The sequence below is a fragment of the Struthio camelus genome, chromosome 19, assembly GCF_040807025.1.
Source record: "Struthio camelus isolate bStrCam1 chromosome 19, bStrCam1.hap1, whole genome shotgun sequence".
Taxonomy (NCBI): Eukaryota; Metazoa; Chordata; class Aves; order Struthioniformes; family Struthionidae; genus Struthio; species Struthio camelus.
Genome location: NC_090960.1, coordinates 7,679,923 through 7,696,275, shown reverse-complemented (window position 1 = coordinate 7,696,275; position 16,353 = coordinate 7,679,923). Strand labels below are relative to the sequence as shown.

General features: G+C 61.8%; 1 protein-coding gene across 2 annotated transcripts; it reads left to right on the top strand.

Moving 5' to 3' along the window:
• The first annotated feature begins 390 nt into the window (after positions 1-390).
• SPATA20 (spermatogenesis associated 20) lies at positions 391-15,595 on the top strand. 2 transcript variants are annotated; one of them, XM_068913601.1, is made up of 16 exons: positions 391-449; positions 2,767-2,904; positions 3,211-3,275; positions 3,690-3,844; positions 4,098-4,241; positions 4,536-4,737; positions 4,837-4,967; positions 5,047-5,151; positions 5,655-5,729; positions 5,997-6,209; positions 6,384-6,576; positions 7,368-7,536; positions 8,036-8,244; positions 8,406-8,605; positions 9,249-9,329; positions 15,305-15,595. In XM_068913601.1, exons 1-16 carry the CDS (start codon positions 418-420, stop codon positions 15,536-15,538), a joined length of 2,346 nt encoding a protein of 781 aa, XP_068769702.1. In that variant the 5' UTR covers positions 391-417; the 3' UTR covers positions 15,539-15,595. The 2 variants fall into 2 exon arrangements, with proteins under 2 accessions (XP_068769702.1, XP_068769701.1); XM_068913600.1 differs by lacking the exon at positions 391-449 and adding an exon at positions 2,449-2,606.
• Positions 15,596-16,353: the final 758 nt, after the last annotated feature.

Here is a 16,353-nt window from a genome sequence, read left to right as displayed (position 1 = left end):
AATGTGTGTGGGGAGGCAAAGGCGTGGGGGGGACGCGCGTGGGGAGCGACCACAGATACGCGTGTGGGGAGTGCGGGGACACGCGTGGGGACCGACCACGGATAAGGGCGGGGAAGCGCGTGGGGGTGACCGCAGACACGCGTGGGGAGCCGCGCGGGAAGGTGCTGGCCCGGCTGAGTAGCCCCGTCCCTCCCCCCGCTCGGCCCCGCCCCGCCCCCCGCGGCCCCACCGCCCCCGCCGAGGTCCCGCCTCCCGCTCGGCCCCGCCGCCGCCATATTCGCGGCCCCGCCCCGCCCCCGCTCGGCCCCGCCCCCTCCGCTCGGCTCGGCCCCGCCCCCCCTCGGCCCCGCCCCCGCCATGTTCGCGGCTCGCCCCGCCCCCGCTCGGCCCCGCCCCCCGCGCCTCCCCGCCGCCGCCATGTTCGCGGCGCCGCTGCGCCGGGCCGGCAGGTAGCGCTGGGGCCGGGCCGGGCCGGGCCGGGCCGGGCCGAGCCGGGCGGGGCTGGGGGCGCTGCGGGGCCGCCGCTGCCGCTACTGCTGCCGCTGCTCGGGGGGGCGCAACGGGCCGGGCCGGGTCGCCGCGGGGCCCAGCGGGAGTGTGCCCCCTCCCGCCCCCCCGCGGCACGGAGCAGCCGGCGGGGGCAGTGCTGACCCCCCCCGCAGCCATTCCTGCACCCCGCAACCCCCAGCACTGCATCCTGCACCCCCTGCACCCCACCCTACAACCCCTCTGCCCCCTATCCTGCACCCCTGCACCCCGCAACCCCTCTGCACTGCATCCTGCACCCCCTGCACCCCACCCTGCAACCCCTCTGCCCCTTATCCTGCACCCTTGCACCCCGCAACCCCCAGCACTGCATCCTGCACCCCCTGCACCCCACCCTACAACCCCTCTGCCCCCTATCCTGCACCCCTGCACCCCGCAACCCCTCTGCACTGCATCCTGCACCCCCTGCACCCCACCCTGCACCCTATCCTGCACCCTGCATCCCCCCTGCACCTCATCCTGCACCCTGTCCTGCACCCTGCATCCCCCCTGCACCTCATCCTGCACCCCCTGCACCCTGCATTGCCCCCTGCATCGCACCTTGCACCCCCTGCATTCTGTCCTCCATCCTGCACCCCCTGCGCCCTGCATCACCCCTGTCCCCCATCCTGCACCCTACATCCCCCTGACCTGTCGATCCCCCCTGCACCCCTTCCTGCACCCTGCAACCCCCTTGCACTGCCAACCCCCTGCACTCCATCCCGCCCTCCCTGACCCCCTGCATCCTTCCTGCACCCCTTCCTGCACCCCCCTTACACCCTGCAACCCCTCTGTAACCTTCCTGCATCCTCTTGCACCCCTTCTTGCAGCCTGCAACCCATCTATCCCCCTTCCTGTACCCGGCAACTCCCCTGCAACCCCTCTGCACCTCCTCCTGCACCCTACAACTCCCCTGCACTCCCTGCATCTCCTCTGCACCCCTTTGTGTATCCTGTGACCCCCCCCCATCCTTCCCCCCATGCTTCCTGCACCCTGAAACTCCCCTGCACTCTCCCCTGCACCCTGTGCATCCTCCCTGCACCCCACAGCCCCCCCACTATTCCTGCCCCCCTGCACTTTCCCCAGCCCCTGTTGTGTCCCCCCTGCAGCCCTTCACTCCTTCCTGCTACCTCCCCTGTATCCTTCCTGCACCGTGCCTGCCCCCCCCCATGCTTCCCCCCCGCTGCATCCCCCCTGCACACCCCTCCATCCTCCTCATCCTCCCTGCACCTCTCCTGCGCCCTGGCATCCCCCCTGCGCCTCTGCCCGCATCCCTGCACCCCTCCTGCGTCGCTGCTGCCAGGAGGCTGCTCTCTGCTCCCATCCTGGCCCCTGCTCCCCAGCAGCGGAGCGCTTGTGCCACCCGGTCTGCCCTGCCTTGGCTCTGGCGCTGCGCTTACTGCTGCGCCTAAAGCAAAGGCGGTTGCTTCCCCCCACCCCACCCGGACTTGGTTTGCGGGAGGAGAGGGCAGAGCGGCCGCGCCGGGTGCCACGGGGTGCCGGTCCGCGTGCCTGTGCTTCGGCCCGTGCTGAGCTGGGGAGGGGATTTTCCTCTCTGAGGACAACCTTGCGGTGCTGCTCCCTTAGCTGGGGTTGTTGGGTGCCCATGCCGTCCACCAAGCTCTCCAAAAGGGTGCTTTGTGCTGGTGCTGGTGCTGGCCTGGGGAGAGGAGGCCCTGGGGGGGGTTGGCAGTCTTCAGCCATGCCTGCTGCAGCTTGCAGTCTGCCTGCGTCCTCGCGTCACTGGAGGGGAGCAGCCTGCAGCGTCACCAACCACCTGGCGTCGATTTGTAGGGGCTGCCGCACTGGCGGAGGGGCTCTGGGTCCTGGCACGGGATGACCCTCGGTCCTGGCGGAGGCTGGACCACCCAGGACCTGCCTGAACAGAGCCACCCTGCCCGGCCCTGGCACAGCGTTGCAGTGCAGGACGCGTGTCACCCACCATCACCCCTCCTCTCTGGAGCCCTGCGGGCAGGGGGATCAAGCTGAGTCCGTGCTGTACAGCCTGAGACCTCTGGGTGGCACCACTTCATGGGGTGGTCAAGGCTTTGCAGCATCCCAGGAGGGTCTTTTGCCAGCTGGCAAGTCTAGTATTGGGTTTGCGGCACCGGGGATGCAGAATACCGCGGCTGTCGGCGACCCGAGGGGACCCTGGGTGGGGTCGTGCCGGGGTCTGGGACGTTGCTGCTCTCTCCAGGAGCCAGACTGGGCAGAGAAATAAGATAACGTTTCATGTCACAGGTGCATTTTTCTGAAGGGGAGCATGACCATGGCCACAGGGGGGAAAAACGGCGAGCCCAGTGTCCCTCGTTGTACCAACCGCCTGATTAATGAGAAGTCCCCCTATCTCCTCCAACATGCTCACAACCCCGTGGATTGGTAAGAATGAATGTCGCCTTTCTCCCGTCTTTTCTCCCTGCAGCAGCGTGAGCTGAGATCTCTGGGCTGTGGAAGTGGCTGCAGGGGTTGCAGGGTTACGGTTTGAGTGGCCTGGTGGGCATCAGCCAGTGGTTGTGCTTGCGGGCTCAGACTTGACACCGAGGGGTGCTGCAGTCCAGACTTGTGAGTGGGATTTACCTAGTTAAGGGTGCTGCCCTGGCTGCTCTCCGTCAGACAGCTTTAGAGGGGACCCTGAGTCCCAGCTGCAATGATGGCTGAAGCTTTTTTCTTGTCTTTCCTCCACAGGTACCCTTGGGGCCAGGAAGCCTTTGATAAAGCAAAGAAAGAAAACAAGCTGATATTTCTGTCAGGTAACTAGGAACAAGATATATTTAACTTTCCCACACGTCATTCTGTAAATGACCAGATAAGCCAGGCTGCTTTGCCTGACCTGGTGTGTGAATAGCCCTGTAGGTAAGGATGCTGGTTATTAATTCTCCATCAGCGAGAGACAGCCACCTGTTTTAACGGGCCCTTGCTGCAGATGGGCTCCACCCAGGGGCCTTCTCGGCTACCAGAGTCCTTGGGGCCAGAGCTGGAGAGATCAGGAGGCCTTGCAAGTCTCCGTGCTTGAGGCAGACCTTTTTCCTTGGAGTCTCTTCTCCAGTGGGGAAGCAACCGTTCCCCTTAGCAGGGAACTTCAAGTTCTAAGCGCTCTCCCCATAGAGTGTGTGTCCTGCTTCTCAGCACAGCACCTTTCCTGACTTGGCTGAGCTTGTTTTCAGTTGGCTACTCTACCTGCCACTGGTGCCACGTGATGGAGGAGGAATCCTTCAAGAACAAGGAGATTGGTGAGATTATGAACAAGAACTTTGTGTGCATAAAAGTGGATCGCGAGGAGCGGCCAGATGTGGACAAAGTGTACATGACCTTTGTGCAGGTAAGAGGCGCAGGCCAGGCTCAGGTGGGCTTTGACTGACTCAAGATGAGATTCGTGGCCGTGTTCCTCAGGCAGGAAGAAGTGATGCAGTTCTTGGGAGCCCAGTATGTTGGGTGGTCCGAAAGGGGCCGTGATCACAAGGATGGAGAAAAGCACATGTCCATCCTCATGTGAGGTTCATGCGTGTGCCAGGGGGTACAGAGCAGAGGGTACCTTTTGCGTGCTCTTAGCGCGTCCATGATTTCTCTTTCAGGCAACTAGCGGTGGAGGTGGTTGGCCAATGAGCGTCTGGCTGACTCCTGACCTCAAGCCCTTTGCAGGGGGGACGTACTTCCCTCCTGAGGATCGAGTTTACCGTGTTGGCTTTCGGACTGTGCTGCTCCGAATCGCAGACCAGGTATCAAGCAGGAATAGGGAAGTGGGCTAGCAGGCGTTGTTCAAACAAAAGGGTAGCAGAGTAATTGGACTGGGTTTAGTGGGTGAGTGAATGGATCAAGAGAAGAAGAGTTACCAGAAGCAGCAGCAGCATGAGGAACAGGTCAGAGCTTTGGCTCAGGTAGACGTGGATTTGGACTGATCTGGGCAGAGGAACTGAGAACTGAAGGCAAAATTTGGACTGTGCAGTGCAGGAAGCAGAAAGAAAGGGACAAAAAAATGGCAGGAGGAGTGATTTTCTCACTCCTCTTCCTAGTGGAAGGAGAACAAAGATGCTCTGTTGGAGAACAGCCAGAAGATCATGGAAGCACTCCTAACCCAGGCTGAGATCCGTGGCCAGGCCCAGGAGTCACCTCCGGCATCCAAAGAGGTGATGGCCACATGTTTCCAGCAGCTCTCCAGCTCCTATGATGAGGAGTACGGTGGCTTTTCGGAGTTCCCAAAGTTCCCCACCCCAGGTCAGTGTGGCCTTTGTTGCTGAGCCCTGCTGTGGTGCAGGCAGCGCCCTGGGGTCCAGAACCCACCCTGCAGGCTCCCACTTTGTCACTGTGTTTCAGTGAATTTGAATTTCCTCTTCACGTACTGGGCCCTGCACCGAACGACTCCAGAAGGGGCCCGGGCACTGCAGATGGCCCTACACACCCTCAAGAGGATGGCCTACGGAGGCATTCATGACCACATCGGTCAGGTAAGAGGAAGGTCTCGAGGTAAACTCCAGGCATGCCCAGGAGGCGTGGGGCGGAGACACATCCACTTGGTCTTTGCAGGGGTTTCATCGCTACTCCACTGACCAGCACTGGCACGTCCCTCACTTTGAGAAGATGCTGTATGACCAGGGACAGCTGGCAGCCGCATATGCCAGAGCATTTCAGGTACGGCCTCTGCGTTCCTCTGCAGGAAGGTGTGCTCAGCACGATGAGTCCTGGCTGTGAGGGGCTGGCTCAGCTTGGGAAGCAGTTTGAAAACCTGTTTGCTGAGATGTTCCCCACCCCAGCGGGCCTGGGAGCTCCCATTCTCCCCTTTGTTGACCAGTGTTCATCTGGACAGGAGTGCTGCACAAGCCTGTGAAAATTTAGCTGCAGGAGGGAGACGGACGCTGTTTGCTGGCTGGTGTTTGCAAGAGCCCAGTAAACATGTCCTGCTCCCCGACCTTGATGTAAAACCAGGATTGCTATCCAGTGCCTGTAGATCTCTACCAGAGATTTAACTCTGAGTCCATCCCACATTTTAAATCCTTGGCTGTTCAAACATGTTTTTCCCCTTTGTCAGCTCTTTAAATCAGAATCTCTTACACCTTGTTGTGTCCCTTTCCTTCCCTCACCGCCAACTCCTTTGTAATATTACTAGAGTAACATCCCCGCTGTGTCTCACACAGATCTCTGGTGATGAATTCTTTGCTGATGTTGCTGGAGATATTCTGCTCTACGTCTCCCGGGACCTGAGTGACCAGGTAAGTTTTTCCCTGAGCTGGGGCAAAGGGAGTCACTTCCACCTGTCTGGGGTAAATAGGATGTGGTTCAGGGCTGCAGACACTTTTGCCTCCCTTTGGTCCCTGCTGATCGCAGCCTGTCTCATGTCCGTGGCACGCCTGCCTCTGCGCTGCAGCCAGGTTTAGCCATAAACTGGATTGCATGCCCAGAAGTAATGGGGAGTAGTCTGAGAGATGCTGTACCAGTAGGTGGGTGCTATCTCTGATTATGGTGCTGCTTTTTCCCAGGCTGGAGGTTTCTACAGTGCAGAGGACGCGGACTCCTACCCGACCGCCACGTCCGAAGAGAAGCGAGAAGGGGCGTTCTGTGTGTGGGCAGCAGAGGAAATACGGGCTCTCCTTCCTGACCCTGTTGAGGGGGCCACAGAAGGGACAACTCTGGGAGATGTCTTCATGCACCACTATGGGGTGAAGGAGGAGGGCAACGTGAGCCCCATGAAGGTGAGGGAGAGCAGAGATGTGCCTGGTACTGGAGCACTGGATGGGGAAATTGCACCACTGGGCATGTGGGGAGGTGCCAGCAGCCCCAAGGCAAGCGGGGTCTTGCAGGAAGCTGGTCTGCGCCCAAGCCCTCGTCAGCCAGGCGGTATTTGTAGAGCGGGGCTCTCCTTTCAGGACCCCCATAAGGAGCTGAAGGGCAAGAACGTCCTTATTGTCCAATCCTCCCTGGAGCTGACGGCGGCCCAGTTTGGGCTGGAGGTGGGGCGGCTCAGCGCCCTGCTGCGGGATTGCCGACAGAGGCTGTCTGCAGCCCGGGCGCAGCGGCCGCGGCCTCACCTGGACACCAAGATGTTGGCATCATGGAACGGTGAGAGGCGGCTCTCGGCTCCAGCTCCGCCGCATGCAGGCTGTGGGGGTGCGCAGGGGCACGCACGCCGCGGCCAGGCCTCTCTGCAGCCGTGGCCGGGGCTGGGGAAGCTTTGTGGGATTGTAATGAGTTAGTTCCCTGAGTCCAGCTGAGCCAGGACGGGCCCCAGGGAAGCAGCTTGCAGGCCGGCCTCTGGCCTGGGAGCGCCTGGAGGAAGCAGCCCCAGACAGTTTCAGGCCGTGGTGTTGGCAGGGTTGGGATGTTGCTGAGGGTTGGGATGTTGCTGTGGCTTTTCTTTCCCTGCTACCAGCAGAGAGCAGCAAAACCCTTCTCCTGCCGAGCTGGGCTGAGCACGAGGGAAGGGAGCTGAGCTGGGGGTGCAAGACCCGGGTGGGGCCTAGATCCCTTGTCCACGCCTGCATCAGCAGGGTGACCCACAGGTCTGCATCTGTCTGTCCAAGTGTCCTGCAGCAGTTAACCACAGGATCCCAGGCACTGGGAAGCAGGAAGACTCTCCTAAGCCTAGTTTTTGCCCACAAGCGAAGGCCGAGCTCTTACTGGCCTTTCAGAGCTCTTCCTTTCTCAGCAGTGATAAAAAGTGACTTTCGTAGTGGTTTAAACTGATTGTAAACGATGAAAGCGGAGCTCTGACCTGCTTTTGGCCTGCCTTGGATGTCAGGGAAGATGAGCTTCATGCTAAGCGTCCTTTAAAGGAAAGGCTGTGACTCCCCAGCTGGTCCTTGCACCCCAGCCTCTCCCTGAGCCCGTCCCTGTGTCTGTGGCCTACGCAGGACTGATGATCTCAGGCTTTGCCCAGGCTGGTGCAACCCTAGCCAAGGAGGAGTACGTGAGCCGGGCTGTGCAAGCTGCCAGCTTTCTGCGGAGACACCTTTTCGACCCCACCAGCGGGAGGTTGCTGCGGAGTTGCTACAGGGGTAAAGACAACACAGTTGAGCAGAGGTGAGCTGAGGTACAGAGTGTCTCCAAGCTGGCTGGCCACCCTGTAGATGCTCCTCTGACCCCACCGTGGTCTCTGTCCTCCCATCCTCTGGGCTGAACTGAGCTTGAAGGGAGGGAGGCTGTTTGCCGTGCGCAGCACTGCCTCCTGTGCGTGTGTTTAGGGATGGATTAGTACTCCCAACAGAACAAGGAGGACTTAAGGTGAAATCCTCTCCTTTCCCTTTCTCATCTTCTTTCCGGGGTGGTAGGAGCCTTCCCTGTCTCTTCTGCTGCTTGTATCCCTGTACAGTATCCTGGGGCTGAGCGGCACGAGGACTTGCAGCAGCCGCTGCTTGTCTCGTACTGAGCTGAGGGAAGGGCCGAGCGAGGTGGCATCTCCCCATCTGACCCCCAGATAGCGGAGACCAGTGCCTTTGCCCTGCCAGTTTCAGGGGGTTGGAGGACACTGCCTACCTGGCTGGCATAGAGAACCTGATGGTCCTTCTGTTTGCCGTTGTAGTGCCGTGCCCATCCAAGGGTTCCTGGAGGATTACGTCTTTGTCATCCAGGCTCTCTTTGACCTGTACGAGGCCTCGCTGGACCAGGGCTGGCTGGAGTGGGCCTTGCAGCTCCAGCACATGCAAGATAAGCTCTTCTGGGACCCCAAAGGCTTTGCATATTTCTCCAGTGAGGCCGGTGACCCCTCCCTGCTCCTCCGCCTGAAGGACGGTGAGCTTGGGGACCCATCTACGCTCTCCGCAGCCAGGCCTGGTCTCATGTCCCCCTGGCCGGTTGTGGTGTGGCAGCTTAGGGAAGGCAGGGCTGCTATCTGGCTGGAGGGCCAAACTGTGGGGCATTGGGCTGACGGAGGGGTTGTTGTCTCCCCACAGACCAAGATGGAGCAGAGCCCAGTGCCAACTCTGTCACTGTCACGAACCTGCTCCGAGCGGCCTCTTACTCTGGCCACATGGAGTGGGTGGAAAAAGCTGGGCAGATCTTGGCTGCCTTCTCGGAGAGGTTGCTGAAGATCCCGATAGCCCTGCCGGAGATGGCCCGGGCCAGCGCTGCCTTTCATCACACCCTCAAACAGGTAGGGGCTGGGCTGCCTACCAGGCCACGGGTCAGCACGGGGCTCGCACGCTTGCCTGTCCCCGTGTGCCGAGCCTGCCCGCGCTGGGCAGGCAGCACTGAACAGATGTGTCCACCTACACATCTGCCCTGTATCCGTGTCCTCCACCACCTGAACTCCCCACCCCAAAGCGTGTAGGAGGGCAGCGGGGTGGCGTCCACCTCTCATCACGGCCTTTGCTATGGGGCTTAGGTTCGATGCTCCCAGGATGCCAGACCAAGGGCACACGTGTGGGTCTCAGCTCCAGCTCCCTCAGCCAGTTCCAGTTCAGGTTCATAATCTGGGCACAGACACCCTGCAGTTTCTTGAGCTGCTTATGAGCGGGTTTTTAATACCCTCTGTGCTCCACTGTGTCCCTGGGCAGTGCTGAGCTGCTGCTCTCTTTAGCCCCAGAGGTGGCTTTGTGTCTATGCTGGAGTCTGATCCTTGGGCTCATGGTCTCTGGCTGAAAGGCCAGAGACTGCTGGGCCACCAGAGCCCAGAGGGACTGGACCTGCTGTCGGGGGGGCCCCAGGGCTGTGTGCGTGCCTACCTGTGAGCAGGTACCGTCAGAGGTGTCTGCCTGTGCCCTCTCCCTCCTGGCATTCGTGCTCTCTCTGGACAGGTTGTTGTCTGTGGGGACCCACAAGGAGAAGACACGAAAGATCTGCTTCGCTGTGTCCACTCTGTCTTCTGCCCAAACAAGGTAGAGGTGACAGCCCTGCCAGCCCTTGCCCTGTCCCACCTGCACAGCCTTTCTCTCTGGCCGCAGTCGCACTCAGTGCTGCCAGCTGGGTTGCTTGCATTTTCATCCTCTCTCCCAGTGCTGCTGTAGCATCCATCTTCCTCCTCTTTCCATCTGTCCCACCTCCCTTCTCAGGAATGTCCCATGCTTCCCTTGTTGGTCAGCGCAGCCGGCGTGGGCCACCCCCTGCACACCTCTCCCCGGTGCAGACGGAGGGCAGTTCAGCCTCTTTCTGGCGGCCCAGCCCTGGGATAGGAGTTGATATAGCAGTGTTTGCTGTCAGTCGTGTGTGTTTACACCACTCTCAGCCTGGCCCAGTGCCCCCAGCACTGCTCTCCCAAGGGAAAACCCTTCGTTCCAGCGTGGATGTGTCCTGCCCTGCGCTGATCCAGCTCATATCTCGGTCACCTTCTGCCGGGGGATGTTCTTACATCGCTGGGAAGAAGCAAGCCAGTGCCTCGCTCCCTCTGCATTATGGGCTTGGGTATCCCCTGGCCAGGAGGGGCTGGCTTCTCCAAAAAGGCTTTGCTCCGAGCCCGTATGTGATAAGCCACGCTGCGCTCAGCGTTGTCACGTGTGTAGCTGTGCTTGGCTGAGTCTCCGCTCAGGGACCTGTTGCCCAGTGCGTGCCCAACCAGGGCTGGGACGAGTGCTGGGCACCGCGGGGCCGAAGGGAGGACCCCCGGCTCTGCGGGAGGTGCGGAGGGGCCACGTTGCTGTGTGTGGGGAAGGAGCTGTTTGCTTCCTGCGGAGCTGGCAGGGAGCAGCAGCGCTGCAGCTGGCTCCCCAGCGCCCATCGCGTTCAGCTGGCAGCGTCCCTGCTCGGGGGCTGACAGCTCGCCCGCGTGCAAGCCGGCTGAGCTTAGGGAAGCGGAGCTGGGCTGGCGGGCGAAGGGGCAGAGCGTTTGAACCTCGAGCCCTGTTTCCCTCTGTAACCCAACCTGGAGCAAACCGGAGAGGGCCCAGCTCTCGGCAGTAAGTGATTCCCTGCCCTGTCTTTGTGTTAGACCACACCACAGAGTTTTTCTTCCCTGATCCTCTGCGTTAAGTGCCTAGCAGTGTTTAACGAAGGTGACGGAGGGCAGTCCAGGACTTCTGCCCCTCCAGCAAAACAGAGACGAGGCCCCGCTCCCTGTGCGTGTGGGATCGGTAGGCACTGGGAGTGCTGTTAGGGGAGCACAGCTCCTGGTCCTTCCTCTGCTTGCCCAGTCCTGCTCCCCTTGCGTCACGGCTTAGCCAGCCCGCGGCCCGTGCTTGCCCCTGTGCTGCGTACGAGGCCCTTCTCTGCTCCAGCTTTATTCCTCCCTCTCCCTTTGAAGGATTACAGCGAGTGACCCAGTTTGCAGGAATCGAAAGCACCGTGTTGGCAGCGGGGAGCCGAGTGCTGCTGTTAATAACTAACTGCCTTTCGCAGCAGTGGGTTCAGTCCTTGTTCCCCCGAGCCTGAACAGGCTCTGGGAGAGGGACATAGCTGACAACTTCAGGAGTTTTGAGCAGAGCAAATAGCACAGCAGATTCTTCCCTTCCTCCCATATGGTTCAATTCCCTCCCGTTAAGCCGGCAGCCAGCCCAGCTGTAAAGGAGATTTGCTTCCCGAGGGGACCGTCCACCCCCCCTGGGCCTTTGCCTTCCCCAGAGGAGCAAGGAAGAGGAGGGCTGGGTGCTCTCCTCACGGTTTGGTTGTGCATCCTCTGTTGCGGTAGGTAAAACTCTGGAAGCTGCCCAAGGAAAGCAGCACTTGGCCAGTGATCGCAGATGAACTGAGCACAGAGGGATGTGGCTGGGGTTGTGATGAGAGGCTGCAGTTGCTGATTGAGAGAAGACAGGTCGAGGGTCCGTCCCTTGCCACAGGTCTGCCGTTTGCGCAGCTCGTTGAGGGTTTCTGTTTCCCACTGTGACACAGTGCTGATTTCAGGTGGGAGCAACCTGTGCTTTCTCCCATCGTGTGGCAGGGACACCCTCCCACACGGCAAAGATATGATATCACATGTGCAGTGCCAAGGGCTCCTCCTTCTCGCATCTGGAAGGGTCAATCTGAAAATGCTTGTTCCCGTGCTATGATGGGGAGCCGGGAGCCAGGGACTTAGCTGAAGTCTTCTTATCCCCCAGCATGAGTCCACACATCATGGTTTGGACTTGCTGGGCCAAGACAGATGACAGATCAGAAGCTGTCATGTTTGGCAGCCTGGCTGCTGCCTGAGTTTGTTTCCTGGAAGAAGGAATTTTCCTACATGTTTGTGAATGTGTCAGGAAGATCTCTGCCAGGAAAACGCTCTCCACTGAAAGGGTGCAGACCCAGAGGTAGGTGTCTCTTCTTCCCAGTGCACCAAATGCTGAAGGAGCTCTAGGAGCTGAACTCATCCTCAAGTTTTGCAGCCCCAGGCCCATCCAGTCCACCTTCATAGTGCTTGTTCCTGCAACAAGAGGGGTGCCTGGATATGCTGAGCTTGTCTCCAGCAGATGGGATGTCAGAGGCCTGCGCCCATCGTGGTGACAGCTGTTTCTCTCTGCCTGGGGTGAGAGATCTGCTCTCTTCAGTGTCATTTGGGTGTAATGGAGGATGACAAGGCGGCAGAGCTGCAGAGCCGTGCTTCCCCTGAACTGTCATGCTGGGACTCACCTGATGCTGCGTTCCTCTGTCACGGTCACACGGTCTGGAGGGACGGTGCGGAGAGCGGAATAACGGGAATGAGGGCCCTGGGCTGCTGGAGTCATGGGCTGGGGCCAGAGCTGGAGCAGAGCTGTGCTGCTCTCGGAGGAAGGGAGCAGAAAGCAGGGTTAAGTACCGGATAAATTTGACAGAGATGCTGAGATATGGGCACGACAGGGCTGGGAGCTTTTGTATCCCCCGTGTCAGTGAGAGATGCCCACAAGGTCGCTGCTGCCCAGAAGAGGCAGCAGTGGTGCAAGTTGCCTACTTCCCCTGGCCTTGCCGAGGAAAGGTCTCTAAGGGAGACCCCCGTCTACCTCTGCTCCATCGTGGCCACCAGCGCGCTATGGGCCGGGCTCTCCTGCCTGCGCCTGCTCTGTGCCGAGGCGTTGCCCACAGGCCGTGTCCGCACGGTGCTGGGACAGCAAAAGGTTTCTTTGGGCGTCAGGAGGTTCATGGGAGTGAAGACTTTGGCTTGAAGGTGAAGCTGTGCTCCTGGCCTGGCTTTTGCCTCCTAGACAGGGTTTGAGGGCTGCGAGCCCTCCTTTGGCCAGAAGAACAGGGTGGGTTCCTCCAGGCCAGGTGCAGCCACAGGCAAAGCTGGTACTGTCAGAGCTGGTGTCACTGATGTTTTTGTGTCTATCTTTGGATTGTGTGTGGCAGCAATTTGGATAATTTAATCTGTAGGAATAGGTTCTGTCTGCTCACCTTGCAAAGGTAATGGAGAGAAGAGAGTAAAATCCCACTGCTCAGCATTGATATGGGGGTGAGGATCGTGATTCGGAGCAGCCTGACATCTCCCGCCAAGCATCCCTTTCCACGTTGCGGTGCACGGAAAGGGAGACACTGGCTCCTTCTGCCACCCATCTTCAGCCGTCTCCAGCTGCTCTTCAGCTCTCCTCCTCCTCCCCAGGAAAGAGCCCAAGGCTGAGCAGCCCTGAGTCACCCGCTCTGGGGACACGGCAGCTTTGGGAAGTGGCTTTGCCAAGGAGTTGGGGAGACGTCACTGCTGCGTCTCCCGACGCCCCCACTCCCCCCGGTGCCGGCAGGACGCTGGGGGCTAGGCTCATCTGCAGGAACACAATTAATTAGGTCGCTCTAGTAATTAATTCCTTACAAACCTCACATTGAGATTCTTGCTGTAATGAGAAAGCCGGTGATAAAACGGCATGGAGGTCGCTGGAGCTGGCAAATGTAAATCGGCGTCTAGAGGAGCCCTTTGCCGGGGCAGCGGCCGCTCGGCGAGGGGAAGGGAGCGGCGCTTTGAACCCCTCCGGGGCAATGCTGGTCGCCTAACTGCTCGGGGTGCCGGTCTGGGACGGGGTCCCGGGGCGGGGGGCTCCGGCGCCGCGTGCAGGCTATACCCGCTAATCGGACATCAGTGCATGCCGGTGCCCTTCTCCCTTCGGCGTCTTGCACGCCGAGGGGGTTTGCAGGCTTTGCTGACTCGCAGCCGCAGGAGGCTCCCTTCGCCGTTCGGGCTCGCTCCAGCCGCAGCCTCCTCCAGGGCAGAGCGCGGCCCGTCCCAAACCGCCCAGAAATGGGGGAGAAGCAGCAGGGAGCGCGGGCGGCGCGTGGGGAGGAACCCGTCGCGACCGACGTGGCGCTTCGTGGCCGGAGCGGTCCCCTCGGTGGTCGCGGTCCTCGTGCGCCGGTGAAGTCGCCGCTGCAAAACGAAGGAGGGAGATGACAAAAGCAGGACCTGGGTTGTGTGTCAGCCGGGGAGCGGCGGCTGAGCGCGGTCCCGGTCGCTGGGCTGACGGGTGGTGCTGACGGTCGGGCGCAGCGCCCCGGCCGGGCCTGCCCCGCTCCGTGCCTCGGTTTCCCCTTCCTGAGCGACCCTGCGGTCTGCGGCGCCGCGGGGCGAAGCTGCCTGCTTCGGCAGCAGCCCGGCTGCGTGCTGGGCACGGGGCTCCTTCCCCGCGGCGCCCCGTTGCCCGCGGCCCGGCCGCCCTGGCTCGCACGGGGCAGGGATGGGGCCGGCTGCGGGAGCCGAGTGGTGCGGCGTGGGCCCGACTGCTCCTGGGTTTCGCCTCTGCCCTGTTAATGGTCTTTAGGGTAATGATGAAGGATCCCATTATCTGCTCGGCTGCCGCGCGCGAGCTTGCTGGCTCGCCTTTATCCTGGCCCTGCAAGAGGACCTTAGGGAGCCTGCGAGAAAAATGAATAATGAATTTCAGATTGGACGTGAATTGGTAATTAATCACTCCTGGAATTAATTCCAGACAAAGCCAACGAGGGAGGAGGCCAAGGAGGGGAGCAGGAGGCAGTGGGGGAAGCGGGCTGAGCCGGAGCCGGGTCGAGGCGGGGGGCCGAGCGGGAGCGAGGAAAGGGCTGTCCGGCCTTTAAAGCCGGGGGGGGGCGAGGGCAGGGCCTGGGGGGCGCAGCCACCCGGGGAGGGGGCCGCCGCCGCGGGGGCTGCGCCTGGGGCCTGGCAGCAGGGGAGCCGCCGGGGCGTCCGCGGCGGGTGTCGGAGCTGGATTGGAGGCCGGTCCCGGGGCTGGAGGCTGCGGGAGAGGCGGCGCGCGGGGGGATCGCCGGGCGAGCGGGAGCCGGGCTGGCGCTGGCGGCGGGAGGCGCGTGCCGGCGCTCGCCGGGGAGGTGCGGAGCGGGCAGCGCCGGCGTTCGGGAGGTGCCGGGCCGGGTCGGCGCGAGCGTGTGCCGAGCGCGTCAGTGCTCAGCGAGCGCCGGCACGCGTGGGGCTGGGAAGAGATGGAAGGAGCCGAGGCTGCTGCCGGGCTTCTCCCCGCTCCTCGTGCCGGCCACGGCCGGGAGCGGAGCCGGGTGCGCGGCGGGCGCCGAGGTGCGGGCCGTGCTCGCCCTTTGGCACCCGCGTGGCCGCGCTTGGGCCGGGCTCCCCGCCTTGCCCGTTAGCGCCCCAGACCTTGAAGGCGAATAAACGTTTGCCCTTTCACAAAAGCGAATCAGCGCGGCAGCCCCGCCGTCGCTGTTGGCTGACGCCCCCGGAGCACCCCTGGGCTGGGGCTGGGGGGCCCGACAGGGCCGGAGGAGCCGCGGCTCCTGCGAGGGGCTCGGGGCCGCGGCAGCGGGCGGAGGGGGGCTGCGGGGCCGGAGGCGGCGAGCTGCGATGCCGGGGAGGGGGTGGCGGCGGAGCGAGGAGGAGGAGGAGGCGAGGACGAAGGGCGGCCCCGCGTCCTCGGGGTGCGCCGGCGCACTCAGCCCCGAGGCCCTGGCAGCGCTTGGCACGGCCGCAGCGGGAGGGAAGGGCAGCCGGCTGCTTCTGCCTGGGGCTCCCCGCCGCTCACCAGCGCCTTCTCCCCGCCAGGTGCTGATGCTAGCAGATGGCGACGGCGCTGGATTCCTCTCCCGCCAGCTCCCGTTCCTTTCTTCCCTGGAGAGGAAAGATGGGAAAGCCACCGCCTACCTCTGCAGCAACTTCGCCTGCTCCCTGCCCGTCACGTCGCCCCGGGAGCTGCGCAGGATGCTCGCACCGGGCGCCAGCGTCGCCCCGGCCTCCCGCCGCCCCGCGGCCGGCAGCGAGACTCTTGCACCCCCCTGAGCAACGGGGAGACCCGTAATAAAGCCACGCTGGGCATCGGCTGCCTCCCGGCTGGTTCTTGGCGAAGCAGCGGGTCCCGCTGTGGCTGTGCCCTCGGCTGCCCGCAGCAGCTCGGGCTCTGCCCCGGGCTGGTCTCGGAGCGTCTGCCCTGCTCTGCGGCAAGTCATCGGAGGCAGATGTGGGCAGATGTGCCAGCGTCGCTCCTACCGCTGCCAGCGAGCTGCCTGCAAGGAGCCCAGCAATAACCCCCCAAAACAGGGCAGCAGCTGTCCTAGCCGCAGGGTGGACCCTAGTTGTTTGGGGTTGGCTGGGAGCACTCCCCGGTCACGCTGGAGCGCGGAGGGGCCCCGGCGGCAGAGCCCGGGGCTCCTGAGCAGCCCCGTGCGCCCGCGCTCGGTCGGCTCAGGGCGCTGCCTGCTGAGGACTCCGGCTCCCTGTGGCCCTGACGGGTGTCCCAGGTCTGCAGGCGGGATCGCTCCAGCGCAGAGGGAGCTGCGGCGCTCAGGGTTGTCGGGCTGGCCCCGCTGACGCTCGCCGAGCAGCACCTCCTCCCTCTGAACACATGCTCCTCGCCTCTTTTTGCAGAGGAAAAAGAAAGCAAATTAAATATAAATCCCGGCATTAATGCAGAAGTCAGATGTGAAAACTATTAGGGTTCCTATAGCAACCCAGGGTAACATTTTCAAAAGCACTTGAAGGACTTAAGAGTCAAGTGCTTTTGAAAACGTTACCCGGTAAGACAGCCGCGGTATTTTTCCATTACAGGGTAGGTTGTAACATACGTAAGTTAATACATGGTGTGTGCAGAAAAACTG